Source organism: Corythoichthys intestinalis, chromosome 18 (genome assembly GCF_030265065.1).
Source record: "Corythoichthys intestinalis isolate RoL2023-P3 chromosome 18, ASM3026506v1, whole genome shotgun sequence".
Lineage (NCBI taxonomy): Eukaryota > Metazoa > Chordata > Actinopteri > Syngnathiformes > Syngnathidae > Corythoichthys > Corythoichthys intestinalis.
The window spans coordinates 43654545-43672138 of NC_080412.1; the positions used below are offsets into that span (position 1 = coordinate 43654545).

The 17594-nt window shown below is 40.4% G+C and overlaps 2 protein-coding genes across 2 annotated transcripts in view; one reads left to right on the plus strand and one right to left on the minus strand.

Moving 5' to 3' along the window:
* The window catches only part of cchcr1 (coiled-coil alpha-helical rod protein 1), a 172116-nt gene that overhangs the window by 77684 nt on the left and 76838 nt on the right, over positions 1-17594 (plus strand). The window lies entirely within an intron of this gene.
* Positions 1-17594, minus strand: part of nlgn3b (neuroligin 3b) — a 41143-nt gene that overhangs the window by 3425 nt on the left and 20124 nt on the right. Inside the window, exons 3-6 of the mRNA XM_057821756.1 lie at positions 14097-14156; positions 11419-11568; positions 10710-10895; positions 1294-2083 (exon numbers count right to left, since the gene is read on the minus strand). Of these exons, the coding sequence (XP_057677739.1) occupies positions 1294-2083; positions 10710-10895; positions 11419-11568; positions 14097-14156 (1186 nt within the window). The remainder of the gene's footprint in view (positions 1-1293; positions 2084-10709; positions 10896-11418; positions 11569-14096; positions 14157-17594) is intronic.

A 17594-nucleotide genomic window follows, 5' to 3' on the forward strand; every position in this document is an offset into this window, starting at 1 on the left:
CTGGACAACTTGCAATCATTAATGGAAGAATGAATTTAAAAGTTTTGCAGGAAAACCCAAGGTCGTCTGTCAGACAGTTGAAGCTTAAAAAAAAGGTTTGCTGCTGCAACAAGACAATGATCCAAAACACAGAAGGAAATCAACTTCAGAACGGTTTCAGAAGAACAAAATATACGTTCTGGAGTGGCTAAGTCAAAGTCCAGACTTGAACCCCATTGAGATGGTATGGTATGACCTAAAGACAGCGATTCATGCCAGACATCCCAGGAATCTGACTGAACTACAGCAGTTTTGTTGAGAAGAATGGGCCAAGATTAGTCCTGATCGATGTGCTAGACTGATCTAGAGCTACAGGAAGTGTCTCGTTTAAGTTATTACTGCCAAAGGGGGGGGGTGGCACAAAATATTAAATGTGATGGTTCACTTACTTATTTCCCCCCTTCTGTCATTGTTTACAGGCTATCCTCATTAAAATATGAAAACCTATAAATGTTTGGGTGGTTATCGTTAAAGCAGACAGTTTTTTTCATCTGTGTGATTTTGAGAAAGATCAGAAATGTGAGAAATTCCAAAAGGTTGAGATACTTTTTCATACCACTGTATTAACACTGATTTTCTTAGGTGTTCAAATACTTATTTGCAGCAGTATAACACAAAGAAATTGTTAAAAACACTGTGATCTGTTTTTGTTTTTTTTTTTGTTTTTTTCATCTCTCACAGTGGACAAGCACCTACTATGAAAATTTCAAAGCCGCCCATCATTTCTAAGTGGGAGAACTTAGGGTGCAATAATCTAAATAACTGCTCGTATGTTACATTATCAGTACTCCTGTTTGACGGATAGTCCAGTAGAACACAGTAATCACTAAATAATTCACAAATGGATAACATAAACATGAACCACAATGTACTTCTCTGTATTTGCGGTACCAGAGACCACCTAGCTTTTTTTGTGCCAGATAGCAGATGTCTTGTAGTGAAGTAATTGCCAATAATTGTGTAAAAAATGGCGACTCGCTTCTTAGCCATAGTTACCAGAGAGTAGTGCTTGGGAGCTAACAAGAAAAAATGAAGATAAGGCTGCAAGAATGACAGTGAGAGTTAAAACCGAGCTTAATTAAGCACACTACTTCCTGGAGAACGCTTCAGTCTTTTAATCAGGGTGATGAAGTAGCGCGCGTTAAGGTCGAAAGACTTTGAATAAATAAGAGCCTCCAAGTCGAAATCAAGACAATTTAGGTGCGCTGGGCTAACAATTGCACCCGAGCGATTAAGTCTGCCGCTCTTACTCACCCACTCTTGGCGAAGTTGGTCCAATAAGTCATAACCACGGCACTGAGCATGATGTCGTTCCTGGAGAAGTTGCAGGGAAACAGGTCGGTCGGGCCGATCATGGGGATGCCGAACACGTAAGGCACCTCGTCGCCGTGCGCCGAGTCGGACCACACGGGCTTCATGAGGCTCTGGCAGTGGTGGTAGAAGGCGTAGAAGTAGGTGGGAGAACCGTAGCGGGCGTGCAGGTCGGCCGTCACCACTGAGGGTTCTACCCATTGGTGGTCTGTGAAAAGAGCCACCAGGGTTTTCCGTCGAGTTTCCGGATTGTCCTTATCGGCCCAGTCGGTGTACATGAACTTGATGGTCTCCCTCAGCGTGTCCTTTCCCTCTGGGTAACCGTACAAACTGTCCACAAAGTCAGATACCACAAAGTCAAAGTCGCTTCCGGACACGCCGTCCTCTAAGTCCATCACGTTCTCCACGAAGCGCAGGCCTTCGCCCTGATTGACGCCGAGCATGATGTCGTAGTTAAGGAATTCACCCTGCTCCATCAGAATCTCTGGGTCGTCGGGGATCACGTCCCCGTCGATAACCGGTCCGAATGCCACTCGGTATTGGGCGGGCTGGATTTCTTGCTCCACTAGCTCTTTAGCCGTCTTCTTCTGCAGGCAGGAGACCATGTCTACGGTGTCCAGCACGTTGCAGCCCACTCTTTCGGCGAGCATCCGAGTGTATTTGACCGGTTGATAGTTGACGGCCCAGCTGGAGAGCGCAGAACCGCTTTGAATGATGGCTCTATGGAACAAACCTTGGAAGCGGCCATTCAGAACAAAAGAAACAAGGGAAGCCAAAAGAACAGTGGTTAGTGCTTTTATCTATTCCGCAGCAGCTGTATAATCATTTGGCACAAAACGAAAGGACACCCTGTCCGTACAGATTTAAGTGATTGCTCTTCATGATTAGAGTATATGAAAGGCTTGTTAACAAAGAAATGGAGTAACATTCCAATGTCATGTAAAGTGGTACCAGTTTTGTCACAGTAACGCGCAACTCAAATCTGATTACTTTCTTTCAGTAACGAGTAATCTAATGCGTTCATTATTCCAAACCGGTAATCGGGTTATAGTGCTGGCCAAAAGTATTGGCACCCAGAGGCGTAGCGTCCCATTAGGCATACACAGGCAATTGCCTAGGGCCCCCAGCCAGCAGGGGCCCCCAGAGGGACAACAGAATTGCCACACAAAGACTTAGCATACTCAGCTTCACCGCACTGTTGTAGCTACAAGTACTGGGAGTGATACAATACCATGGAATCGTTTGGCAGATAATCTAACAATTCTGTTATCAGTCCCAATTAGCATACATGTTTAAAGAGCATATGACATGAGAAAAAAAGTCTTAAATGGCATTATTATGTGAATTAGAATCATATTTTGAGACGATTCGACTATATACAACAATTTAGAAAAGCACAGATGACGAGAAATTAGTCTTTTAATCTGCCGGTTAGCCACGCCTACCATTATAGGGCTTTAGCGTCCCCAACAGGTGGATGACGTCAGCGGTAGACTGGGCTCATCGGTTTTACTATTCAGCCCATTGAGGGGGAGTTATTCAGAACGAGGAAAATGCGACGAAGAGAGCGGCAAAATGTCATTGTTTCTGTCTCTTTACTTCAATATTTTTACAGGATATTCTTTTTATCCAAGTATTTTCCCCAATAGCTATATCAATGCCTTGAGAAGGACCAGTCAGCCCGTCGAGGGGGAACTATTCACAACGAGGAAAACGCGACGAAGACAGCGGCAAAATGTCATTGTTTCTGTCTCTTCAATATTTTTACAGGATATTCTTTTTATCCAAGTATTTTCCCCAATTGCTAAATAAATGGCATGTTCATGACAAATAACAGTCTTGTGCTGAATGGAATATGAAATAATAAAAATGCATTTATTCAGGACGACATGGCAAAATTACTCCATAATGGTCAAAAATGTCGACTTCACCTTTACTGTCGCACCTCCCGAACGATATTTTATGACACCTAAATCGGACATATGTCATTTCCCTTCCCCGGCTTCGGAGAATGTAAACAAACCAGAAGCTAGCCGACAGCTAGCCGACATGCTAACCCGAACCGAGTGATGTTTCAAAGTCTTCGAAGTGGAAAATCACGCATAACTATCCTGGATTATTTGACATGACGACCCGGTTGTCGATTGTATTAGTGGATCGGCAAACCGCCCGGCGGAGAGCAATTTACAGTTCGTTCCCCGGAGGAGGGTGGCTGGATTTGTTGTGCAGCTAACGTGCTGCTGCTAATGACCATTAGGAGAGCTTTTTACATGCCTATCAATGATCAAACATAAGTAGTCCTTCATTTAAAGGAAGTTTGTAGTGTTTACTTTGTAATCGTTGTATTCGTATTTGACATAATACAAAACAAGATGTTTACTCACTTCCTCGTCAGTCCAGTGGTCCCACAGTAAATATCCACGGTGAATGGGAACCTTTTGAAACTCCAAAAAGGCGCATACACCTCTCCCTCATACAGAATGATTTTTCTGCAGCCGTTTGGCTGGCGTGATGCGAAAAATAAACGTATTATTCCGCAAAATCAATTGAATCCTTCGTCCTCATACACAACAGTACACTGTAGTGTGAAGAGGACGTCTTCTACCGTACACGTCACAGCGCCCTCCTCCTCAATGCAAGACCGAAGCCGGAAGTCACTCATTTTCATGGCGCGGGATTCAAAAAACTAAATAAAAATAGCGATCGCTTCCACACACATCCAAGCGGCCCATATCGTTCAGGGGCATAAAATACCGCGTATATTATGAAATAAACATGCTTTTTCGTGTCACAGGCACTTTAAGCAAGTCCATTCAGTTTTAACACTGCATGAATGTGCAAAGAGTATTTCACCAAGAACTTTATGAAAGTCCTTGCTGTAATAAATTATGTTGGTTTTCACAGGCCACCTCATTATTCATGTGACTACTTCAAGAAATTGTGATTTTTCCAAGAAAGTCTATTAATGGGTCTATCGTATTCCTCGTTGAATACTCTATAAGAAAAATATAACATATATGCATCTAAAATAATCCTAAACCTAATCTGGATGCCTCAACCATTAGCGATTACAGGCCAATATCAAATCTGACATTCCTGGGGAAAATTATCGAAAGGATTGTGTTTGAACAGATCCAGACTTTTATGATGCAAAACAATCTTTTTAACTCATTTCAGTCTGGATTTCGGCCACAACACAGCACCGAGACCGTGCTTATCAAACTCCTACGTAAATGATATTCGTCGGAATACCGATGCAGGCAAATCATCTGTTCTGCTACTATTGGATCTCAGCGCCGCATTCGACACGGATGATCACAACATACTACTCAGCAGATTGGAACAGTGGGTAGGGCTTACTGACACTATTCTTCAGTGGTTCACATTCTATTTACATGATAGGGATTTCTTTGTGTCAATCGGAAACCATCAGTCAGAACGAACCAAATTCACGTGTGGAGTCCCTCAAGGGTCAATTCTTGGACCACTTTTATTTAACATCTATATGCTTCCCTTAGCTCAGATTATGGAACAGTATGACTGTATCTCCTATTACACCTATGCAGATGACACACAACTGTACATTTCTGTGTCCCCACATGATTATAGTCCCTTAGTCTCCCTGAATAAATGCATTCATCAAATCAACGAATGGATGTGCCAGAATTTTCTCCAGTTAAATGTGGAGAAGACAGAAGTGATCATTTTTGGGCCAAAAAAGGAAAGGTCAAAGATGAGCAGGCACCTTAGCACAATGTCACTTACAGCTACAAATCAAGTCAGAAACCATGGCGTAATTATTGACTCAGACCTAAAATTTGATAGCCATCTAAAGTCAGTCACTAAATCAGCTTATTACCACCTAAAAAATATAACCAGAATTAAGGGGCTTCTGACTCCAACAAGACATGGAAAAACTTATGCATGCATTCATTTTCAGCAGATTGGACTATTGCAAGGGTATGTTTACGGGTCTTGATAAAAAAATCAGTCAGGAAGCTGCAGCTAGTACAGAATGCTGCAGCCAGAGTCCTCACAAATACAAGGAAGCTGGACCACATTACACCGGTTTTGAAATCGCTACACTGGCTTCCAGTGAGTCAAAGGATAGACTATAAAATACTACTGCTCTTCTACAAAACACTTAATGGCCTTGGACCAAAATACATGCTTGACTTGTTAGATTCCTATGAGACATCTAGACCCCTAAGGTCGTCTGGAACGGGTCTTCTGCATGTTCCAAGAACAAGAACCAAGCAGGGTGAGGCAGCATTTAGTTATTATGCTCCTCACCTCTGGAACAAGTTACCTGAACGTCTGAAGTATACTCAAACTGTTAGCTCTTTTAAATCAGGGCTAAAAACGCTTTTGTTTAGCACTGCATATCCATAACTGTCTATATATTTCAATCTACTTGCTTTCTATTCCTCTTGTGCTTATCTCCATTGCTGATTTCAATTATTATTATTAGTAGTAGTTTTTGTTTTATTTTTATTTATTTATTTTTATTCTATTTGTGATCAAATGCGATGATTATTTTTTGACATTTTCATTTTTGACTTAGAGCAATCGCCTCTGATATGCATTGCACTTGTTCCAAAAAATGTCTTCAGTAGCTCAGCAGCCACATTTAGCTCTGCAGCCGCAGCTTGTCATCATCAATGGCGCCGAAAGAGTTAGTCAGGAATATTGTAGCGCGAGCCTGGCCTCCCTGATAGGAAGCTTCAAGTAGAGCTGAATTGATAAAGAAGAATGATCGCCCTGTCATGTTCATTTTAATGATGTAAATAATAATACATCACTCTGTCGATCCCCGTGTTTGATTCATGTGCTGTCACCGCTGTGTGCACTAAGTAATGATCAGTTGTTTCAGCACGGGAGAGGCAAGTTTTTTCCCTTCATCAGTTATTCACAGATGTTCCGAGGTCTGAAAATCTTTGATTGTGCTTCTCTAACAAGCTGCATATCAAGCTTCCATGTTGATTTTGATAAATACAGAAGGCACTTTGTTGAATCTTCACAACGCCTCCATATTAGTTGGGTATCAATCCGACACCTGAATATGACAATAGTACGTATCTCGCTTATGTGAGCAATGTCACTTTCTTCGATTTACATTTTTGGGACCAGTGGCTATCTTATGTGCTTCAAAGAGCTTTAGAGGCTTTTGTTTGCTTGCTGCAGCCCAGCTAGGGCATCAAATAGAGACCTCACAAAGCACACTTGCACTTGCCGCAGCCTCTCTGTGGATGGCATTGACGAAACGCCATTGCGGCCCTTCTTGTGATTCTGGACAGCTTCAATGGGAGAACGACACGACAGCTCCCGCTGGACAACAAGCATTGAAACACACGACTGGTTCCAATGTTTTAAAGAGAACCTCGGTTTTAAAACTTGTTAGATCTAATAAGCTACAATTGTTCTCTTTTACTAAAATATGGTATTAGAAACACATATATTATTGCTATTGATTTAAAAATATATAATATTTAGTACATGTTTTGACCAACGGAGGGCGCCATGTTTTCAGTGCGCAATGTACGCTGGTTTAGGCTGGACTGGAAGTATAGCTGTACTAGCTAGCAAGCAAAGCTAGTATGACGACTGGCATGATTTTGTCACATTCTGCTGCTGGTCAGATTATTTTGTTGCAGAGATGTGGGATTCCCAACCTCATACCTGCATCCAATTTTAGCTCATTAGCAGTGTCTTTAAACCGATCCTAGGTGGCTTGCCAAGATATTGACTTGCTGCCATTTAACAGTTTGTATATCACTTCGTTGCTAGTTGTATCATTGCTATTCACAAACGCGCAAGCAGCGATCTAACGCCGGATTTCTGTTGAAAAAGTAAGAAAGCTGTACCGCATACAAACAGGAAGGACTGTCTCAGGAGTGATTTGTTCTAGGATTCAAGGAAATTGTTCTATTTTTCGTACTATGCATGCATTTTGAAACGTTGTGTAAAACATCAGTGGGAGAAATTAGCCGCTACTGCATTGGCGTCATAGTTCGCAATACTGTATTTATGTAAAATAAATGCTAACTGCACGTTTTTTTTTTTTTTTGCTTTTAACCAAAATCGAGACTGTTTTACGTCCATATCTATAAAGAATTCGCGGATTTAAGCATGTATTCAAAAGAATTTTAACCGGAAAAGCTCTGTTTATATCAGGCGGCCGCTAGCTACATTCACTAACAGACTAATATTGTACTTCGACATGCCTACGTAAAATAAACCCGAACTGCACGTTTTTTTTTTTTTTTTTTGCTTTTAACCAAAATCGAGACTGTTTTACGTCCATATCTATCAAGAATGCGGGGATTTAAGCATTTCTTCACAAGAATTTTCCCCGGAAAAGCTCTGCTTACATCAGGCGGCCGCTAGCTACATTCACAGACTAGCATTGTATTTTGACATATCTACGTAGAATAAACCCGAACTGCAGGTTTTTTTTTGTTTTTTGTTTTTTGCTTTTAACCAAAATCGAGATTGTTTTACGTACATATCTATCAAGAATGCGGGGATTTAAGCATTTATTCACAAGAATTTTATACGGAAAAGCTCTGTGATTCCACTCGGTCAGCTTTGACGGCCTCACCAACAATGCAGGCCCCCTATTTATCGGCCCCGTGTCCTGTCAATACATTATGAAGTCTATGAGCTGTGCTAGTTAGCAAGCGAAGCTAATATGACGACTGACATGATTTTGTCACATTCTGCTGCTGGTCAGATTTTTTTGGTGCAGAGATGTGGGATTTCCAACGTCGTACCTGCATCCAATTTTAGCTCATCAGCAGTGTCTCTAAACCGATCCTAGGCGGCTTGCCAAGATATTGACTTGCTGCCATTTAACAGTTTGTATATCCCTTCGTTGCTAGTTGTATCATTGCTATTCACAAACCCGCACGCAGCGATCTAACGCCAGATTTCTGTTGAGAAAGTACGAGAGCTGTACCGCTTACAAACAGGAAGGACTGTCTCAGGAGTGATTTGTTCTAGGATTCAAGGTAATTATTATATTTTTCGTACTATGTATGCATGCATTTTGAAATGTTGGGCAAAACGTCAGTGGGGGAAATTAGCTGCTACTGCATTGGTGTCATAGTTCGCAATACTGTATTTATGTACAATAAATGCTAACTGCACGTTTTTTTTTGTTGTTGTTGCTTTTAACCAAGAATCGAGACTGTTTTACGTCCATATCTATAAAGAATTCGCGGATTTAAGCATGTATTCACAAGAATTTTCACCGGAAAAGCTCTGTTTATATCAGGCGGCCGCTAGCTACATTCACTAACAGACTAGCATTGTACTTCGACATGCCTACGTAAAATAAACCCGAACTGCACGTTTTTTGTTGTTGTTGCTTTTAACCAAAATCGAGACTGTTTTACGTCCATATCTATCAAGAATGCGGGGATTTAAGCATTTTTTCACAAGAATTTTCCCCGGAAAAGCTCTGCTTACATCAGGCGGCTGCTAGCTACATTCACAAACAGACTAGCATTGTATTTTGACATATCTAGGTAGAATAAACCCGAACTGCACGTTTTTTTTGTTTTTGTTTTTTTGCTTTTAACCAAAATCGAGACTGTTTTATGTACATATCTATCGAGAATGCGGGGATTTAAGCATTTATTCACAAGAATTTTCAACGGAAAAGCTCTGTGATTCCACTCGGTCAGCTTTGACGGCCTCACCAACAACGCAGGCCCCCTTTTTATCGGCCCCGTGTCCTGTCAATACATTATGAAGTCTATGAGCTGTGCTAGACAGCAAACGAAGCTAATATGACGACTGACATGATTTTGTCACATTCCGCTGCTGGTCAGATTATTTTGGTGCAGAGATGTGGGATTTCCAACGTCATACCTCCATCCAATTTTAGCTCATCAGCAGTGTATCTAAACCGATCCTAGGCGGCTTGCCAAGATATTGACTTGCTGCCATTTAACAGTTTGTATATCCCTTCGTTGCTAGTTGTATCATTGCTATTCACAAACCCACACGCAGCGATCTAACGCCGGATTTCTGTTGAGAAAGTACGAAAGCTGTACCGCTTACAAACAGGAAGGACTGTCTCAGGAGTGATTTGTTCTAGGATTCAAGGTAATTATTATATTTTTCGTACTATGTATGCATGCATTTTGAAATGTTGGGCAAAACATCAGTGGGGGAAATTAGCTGCTACTGCATTGGTGTCATAGTTCGCAATACTGTATTTTTATGTACAATAAATGCTAACTGCATGTTTTTTTTTTTTTTTGCTTTTAACCAAGAATCGAGACTGTTTTACGTCCATATCTTTAAAGAATTCGCGGATTTAAGCATGTATTCACAAGAATTTTCACCAGAAAAGCTCTGTTTATATCAGGCGGCCGCTAGCTACATTCACTAACAGACTAGCATTGTACTTCGACATGCCTACGTAAAATAAACCCGAACTGCACGTTTTTTTGTTGTTGCTTTTAACCAAAATCGAGACTGTTTTACGTCCATATCTATCAAGAATGCGGGGATTTAAGCATCTCTTCACAAGAATTTTCCCCGGAAAAGCTCTGCTTACATCAGGCGCCCGCTAGCTACATTCACAAACAGACTAGCATTGTATTTTGACATATCTACGTAGAATAAACCCGAACTGCACGTTTTTTTTTGTTTTTGTTTTTTTGCTTTTAACCAAAATCGAGACTGTTTTATGTACATATCTATCAAGAATGCGGGGATTTAAGCATTTATTCACAAGAATTTTCACCGGAAAAGCTCTGTTTATATCAGGCGGCTGCTAGCTACATTCACTAACAGACTAGCATTGTACTTCGACATGCCTACGTAAAATAAACCCGAACTGCACGTTTTTTTTTTTTTTTTTTTTGCTTTTAACCAAAATCGAGACTGTTTTACGTCCATATCTATCAAGAATGCGGGGATTTAAGCATTTATTCACAAGAATTTTCCCCGGAAAAGCTCTGCTTACATCAGGCGGCCGCTAGCTACATTCACAAACAGACTAGCATTGTATTTTGACATATCTACGTAAAATAAACCCGAACTGCACGTTTTTTTTTTGGTTTTTTTTTGCTTTTAACCAAGAATCGAGATTGTTTTACGTACATATCTATCAAGAATGCCGGGATTTAAGCATTTATTCACAAGAATTTTCAGACTAAAACGATCGGGATCGGATCGGGAGCAAAAAAAAACATGATCGGAACAACCCTACTAATAAGTATGATCGTCGAAAAGTCCAAGACATTAATTAAAAGGGCTGCCAAAACAACACCTGGCCTGCAGTGTGAACAAAGACTTAGCATTAGCTATTCTGAAATTTCAACACGATAAGGATTCCTACTTACCTTCTGAGTGGTGGGATAGCGTTAGCAGGCTGACGCAGGAAGCGCCGATTCCAGATCCAAAAACCGTGATACGACCCGGATCCCCTCCAAAATAGCCGATGTTCTTACTGATCCAACGAAGAGCTTGAATCTGATCTAGAAGTCCGTAATTTCCTTTCGCGGCCTGGTCTCCAGTACTGAGAAATCCTAGCGTATAAATATAGACACAATCAGGCAAAGCCTGTAGAGAACACAAACACAATACGGTATGCCTTCTACATCCAATGCAGTGACTTGACCGTTGTCGAGACTTCATCAAATTCAACGCGCATGAATAAATATACCCTTTAGTGTACTTGTCCTTTTGAATTCGCAAAACCACGCAGAGGTCGCCAGTGCCGAGAATTGATCCGGTTACTTATTCCCCAGTCCGGTCCCGGAACAAACCGCGGCTTCTGAATGCTAAACACCAGAACATAGAATGATCTCGACCTTGTGAGTTCTTGGGAATACTTGGCTACAAATGAGTCACATCCGTCTACATCGTGCCAAAAATTGGTATGCAAAACATTTTACCCGAGAAAACCCCTTTGCATTTTTCTCTGATGTCTCTATCATTGATTTAAGAGGAACTTAATTAGCCGTGCTAAAGTTTACTCTCGCTCGGATCAAACTAATTGGCCATATGAAGCGCCGTTAAAAGGTTAGAGCTCGGAGACGTTTTCATCACCTAATATTCCAATTCTGTAGTTGAGCGTGACGACAACAACGTTCCCGTAGCTGGCCAGCACGCTGCCATCCATCATGTTCCCGGTGCCTTCCATATAGGAGCCTCCGTGGATGTATACCATCACGGGTCGAGCTTCTGAGTCCCTTATATCTGCAACATCAAGACAAAATAAGCAAAAAAACAACACAGGCAGCAGTAATGCAGGGTAAGATTGCTCTTAGACTACCACTGACAGATATAGATGGGTTGTCTATAATTGTCAGTGGTACTGAAATAGCCTCATTCCAGTGTTGCAACGATTAATCGATTAACGAGTATTCGATTAGAAAAGATTCGAATTAAATTTTGCTGCTTCGAGTATTCTTTTAATTAAAGTGGCCTTGTAATGGTTTATTTTTAAAGTGTTTGCATTCAGTTTTATTGATTTGAGTGGATACACTGCCTTCTAGTCTGCCTCACTTCACATGGCTGAATCCAGCTGCTCCATGTTAAGACCAACAAAAGCTTTTGTTCGAGCTAATGCTATTTTTTTTTAATGCATTCGTAATTTAGTTTATGGGTATATTTAGCCATTTTTGTGGGAGTATGTGTTGAGCATTGTAAAAAAAAAAAAAAAAAGTTAGCATTGTATAGCATTTAAGCTAGCGGACTTTGCCATGTAAGTTAGCCAATTGTTCGTTTGTTGTCCATAGAGGCTTATTTTTTTATACCGTTTGAGGCTCAGGTATTTTAATTTTTCATGTTCCTTATCGGATTACTCAATTATTCGATTAGGAAAAAAAAGATTCAAATTAAATTTTGCTGCTTAAAGTATTCGTTTAATTAAAGTGGCCTTGTAATGGTTTATTTTTAAAGTGTTTGCATTCAGTTTTATTGATTTGAATGGATACACTGCCTTGTAGTCTGCCTCACTTCACATGGCTGAATCCAGCTGCTCCATGTTAAGACCAACAAAAGCTAAGTTTTTGTTTGAGCTAGGGCTGTCAAACGATTAAGATTTTTAATCGAGTTAATTACAGCTTAAAAATTAATTAATCGTAATTAATCACAATTCAAACCATCTATAAAATATGTCATATTTTTCTGTAAATTATTGTTGGAATGGAAAGATAAGACACAAGATGGATATATATATTCAACATACGGTACATAAGGACTGTATTTTTTTTATTATAACAATAAATCAACAAGATGGCATTAAAATTATTAACATTCTGTTAAAGCGATCCATGGATAGAAAGACTTGTAGTTCTTAAAAGATAAATGTTAGTACAAGTTATAGAAATTTTTATATTAAAACCCCTCTTAATGTTTTCGTTTTAATATAATATGTAAAATTTTCAATCAAAAAATAAACTAGTAGCCCGCCATTGTTGATGTCAATAATTACTTACACAATGCTCATGGGTGCTGAGGCCTATAAAATCAGTCGCACCCAAGCGCCAGCAGAGGGCAGCAAAACTCCGCAAAACACAACAAGTGGGCATTTCACTGTACTGTCATTTAAATCTGTCTGAGCGGGGCATGTGCGTTAATTGCGTCAAATATTTTAAAGTGATTAATTAAAAAAATTAATTACCGCCCGTTAACGCGATAATTTTGACAGCCCTAGTTTGAGCTAATGCTTTTTTTTAATGCATTCGTAATTTAGTTTAGGGGTATATTTATCTGTAGACAGTACAAAAGAAAGCCCGCAAACAGTTTGCTGAAGACGTGTCAACAAAGTACATGGATTGATGGAACCATGTCCTATGGTCTGATGAGACGGGCGAGCTTTCTTGTGTACCGTCTTCAGAAAAGGAGTGACAGCCATGCGCACCAATTTGATGTAGAGTGCGGCGTATGGTCTGAGCACTAACAGGCTGATCCCCCCACCTCTTCAACCTCTGCAGCAATGCTGACAGCACTCCTGTAACGAGTCACATTACATTTTGGAGGGAAAATGACAAGCAGTACTCAATTTAGACATTTAGGGATGTAGTTTCTAAGGTGTGTACTTACTTTTTTTGCCAGGCGTTTACATATTAATGGCTATATTTTGAGTTATTTTGAGGGGAAACTAAATGAACTCTATGATATAAGCTGCACACAGACTACTTTTCATTGTGTCAAAGTGTCATGAAATGCGAGGGGTCTACTCACTTTTGTGCTACACTGTAGAACGATTCCCTTACCCATTTATCGATCATTGTTGTAACAACGTTAACTTGAGCCATGTATCGCAAATCGCATCGTATTGCGAGCTACCCAGAGGTTCCCACACTTATTACAGACTGAAGAGAAAAGCAAGTTGAGGCAGCAGATTTATGCTTTGAAAGTTGGGATGGTAAATACACCGTGAGGCAAGTGTATGAATCCCATTCTCAGCACCGATAACACTTTAACACATCGGCTCTTTTTTAGTATTTATGCTGCGAAACGGTAAAATCAAGTATTGATTTCACTCGAGTCTCGGCTGGGGTAATAGGATTTTAGAACTTAATATTACATGGATGCATGAGCTTTAATGTAGGCTTAGAGGTGTAAAGACGACCCATTTGTACTTAAACACGCCATGTTCTTCTGAGCTCCAGTTACAAAAATGGCGTTCCTGAACTCAAGCGGAGAATAAATGGAAAACTTTTTGAGAACACACTTTCAACAACCATACATCAAGAGATAGAAAACAACAAAAATACCTTCTGATATATGAGTCTCAACATGAGAAAAAGATGCCCCCTTTTTCTTGTGTTGGCTCCCTGCAATTCAAATAAGGACAGAAAAAAAACAAAGAATTTCAATAGAGTGCGCGTGCGGCGGTTCGCTCTCTATTCGATATGCTGTCTAGTGAAGCAAATAGAATGGAGACAGAAAAATCCTTATCGGCAGAAAAACCGCCCATCCTTTTCCCGGTAATTTTCCACACAAAGTGAGATGCTGTAATTATGTAAACTTGAGTGATGTATACATTTTTGCTGCGTTAATTCTGCTTTAAGTGATTTCATGGACTGAGAACGGGTGTGCGTGGGTGTTTGAGAATTCGCACGGCACAAAACATGCGTGCGTAATATTGGATATACAGTGGTATGAAAAAGTATCTTTTGGAATTTCTCACAATTTCTGATCTTTGTCAAAATCACACAGATGAAAAAACGGTCTGATTTAACTAAAACCTCCCAAACATTAATAGGTTTTCATATTTTAATGAGAATAGCATGCAAACAGTAGCAGAAGGGAGAAAATAAGTAAGTGAACCCGCTGCCTAAGGAGACTTCAAACAATTAAGTCAGGTGTGTGCCCAATAACTGATGAGTGGTTTAAAGCTGCCTTGGCCACTATAAAACACACACCTGATAAGAAATGTCTTGATGAGAAGCAATGTCTGATGTGCATCATGGCTTGGTCAAAAGAGCTGTCTGAAGACCTAGGATCAAGAATTGGTGATTTGTATAAAACTGGGAAAGGACCAAAAAAAACATCTCTAAAAGTCTAGATGTTCATCAGTCGACAGTCAGAGAAGTTGTCTACAAACGGAGAGAGTTTGGCACTGTTGCTTCTCTACCAAGCAGTGGCCGTCAATGACAGATAAGGCTACGAAGTTCAGCGCAGAATACTCAGAGAGGTAAAAAAGAACCCTAGAGTGTCTGCTAAAGACTCACAGAAATCACTGGCACAGTCCAATATCTCTGTGTACACATCATCTATATGTAAAACTATGACCAAAAATGGTGTTCATGGGAGGACTCCACAGAGAAAGCAACTGCTGTCTAAAAAAAAAACATTGTTCCTCGCTTAATGTTCACAAAAAGGCACTTGGACACTCCACAGAAGTTTTGACAAAATATTTTGTGGACTGTTGAAAACCAAAGTTGAATTGTTTGGGAGTAACACACAACATCATGTGTGGAGGAAAAATGGAACGGCTCACCAACATCACCACCTCATCCCTATCGTGAAGCATGGTGGAGGGAGCATCATGATTTGAGGCTGTTTTGCTGCCTCAGGGCCTGGACAACTTGCAATCATTAATGGAACAATGAGTTCAAAAGTTTATCAGGATGTTTTGCAGGAAAATCTGAGGCCGTCTGTCAGATAGTTGAAGCTAAAAAGAGGATGGATGCTGCAACAAGACAATGATCCAAAACAGAAGTAAATCAATTTCAGAATGGTTTCAGAAGAAGAGAATACACATTCTGGAGTGACCATGTCAAAGTCCAGACTTGAACCTCATTGAGATGCTGTGGTATGATCTAAAGACAGCGATTCATGCCAGACATCCCAGGAATCTGACTGAACTACCACAGTTTTGTCGAGAAGAATGGGCCAAAATTTGTCCTGATCGATGTGTCAGACATTCCTCCTACTACTGCATGTTTTTCTGCTTGTCTAAGGAATCACCGCCTAGTAAACGAACCCCAAAGCCTTCCTGACAATCGTTAACATTGATTAATCAAAATGGTGAAGGCATGTATGGCGGTTGGTTGCAGTAACAGAGAAGATAAACGGTCATTTTAGTAGTTGTTGTGTGCCCATTGTTAAAAGGGCAACTCTCGAAAGCAGCACGGTTTGTCTATCTCGGTCCATGATGCGTTTGTATCAACAGCCGTTAGACAGTGGCGAAAACATCAATATGATGCCAACACGATCGCAGACATCATCAGACGGAGACTACGAAGCTCGTCGCCACGGTCGCGCAGCAAGAGGGTGAGCGCAACAATAGGTGTTGTGCCGAAAAATAGCCGCCCTTCATGAAATGTCCCCCCCTGATGGGAGCGCCCACACGGAAATGACTTTCTTGTCTTGTGAATATGTATTATTTTACTCTGCTTGAACTAATAAATGTCATACCTGTGTGATTGTCATGGATACGGTCGTGAAAACCTGGAGACTAATACATTTCTGTTCAAAGATGGCTATATGCCCAGTCTACGATTTGTTACTAAAATACAGGATCAATATTTTGTGTAATTATTTAAAACCGATCTTACAGTCGTAAATCCATTACTGTAATGCGTCAATGAAAACATTTAATGTTTTCACGTCAATAAAGCGTTATAAACAAGCGTTCCCGTCAGGGGGGACATTTCACGCGGGGCAGCTATTTTTCGGCACAACAACACCGGCCCGTTGTCGATCAAGTTTCATTTTACAATCGTGACAACGGTGACGCTCAGCTGACCAAATGTCGGTTTATATTCGGGCCGGTGCCGATTTTTGGTACCCGACTCCTCATCGTGACATAAACTGGAGTATGATTGGAGATTTTGTGGTCAGAGGACGAGCTCTGACGCACGGGACGGGACCGGACGGGAGGAAACATCGGTTCGGGCATCAAATATGGATCTAGCGACTGGATCGACCGAAGCTTTTCCAAAAAACGGGCTTTTATGCAACTCATCCAATGAGTTTAGAGCATCTGAAAGCACCGGGGCTTCGATAATTTGCAAGTGAATCCACCTTTAGAAACTACGATCATTGACAATACGGACACACAATGACGGACAATATGGCGGCACAATACAGCGATCACGTGATTGTGTGACGTTGGTGATTGGGGTCTATTGCTGCCAAAGGGTGGGCCACAAAATATTAAATGTGATGGTTCACTACCTTATTTTTCGCCCTTCTGTCATCGTTTTCATACTATCCTCATCAAAATATGAAAACCCGTTGATGTTTGGGTGGTTTTAGTTAAAGCAGACGTTTTTTTTTTCATCTGTGTGATTTTGACAAAGGTCAGATCACATTTGATGGTAACTTTATGCAGAAATGTGAGAAATTCCAAAAGGTTCAGATACTTTTTCGTGTGAATATGTGTGTGTGTGAAAGGGTAAATTTGTGCTAATGTAAAGTGCCTTGGGCATGGTAACCATGTAGATAAATGCGCTATAGAAGCACTGTCTGTTTAACATGGAAATTTCAAACCCGCCAATCATCTCTAAGTTGGCGAACTTGGAGAAGGATGTTCAAATACTTATTTTAATCACTGTAAATGAAGGAAAAAATGGTTTTCCAATAATGTTTTGAACAACATCTAATCTTGAATTCAGAAAAATTCTGACAATCAAGCTTTTTAAGATTAAATATACTAATTTATCGCTTAAAAATAAGTCTGTTACGAAAAATAGCTAGCTGAAAAAAAAGCTTATTTCAAGAAATCTGAGTAAAAATTTCTTGAAGAACTTAGTTGAATTTCA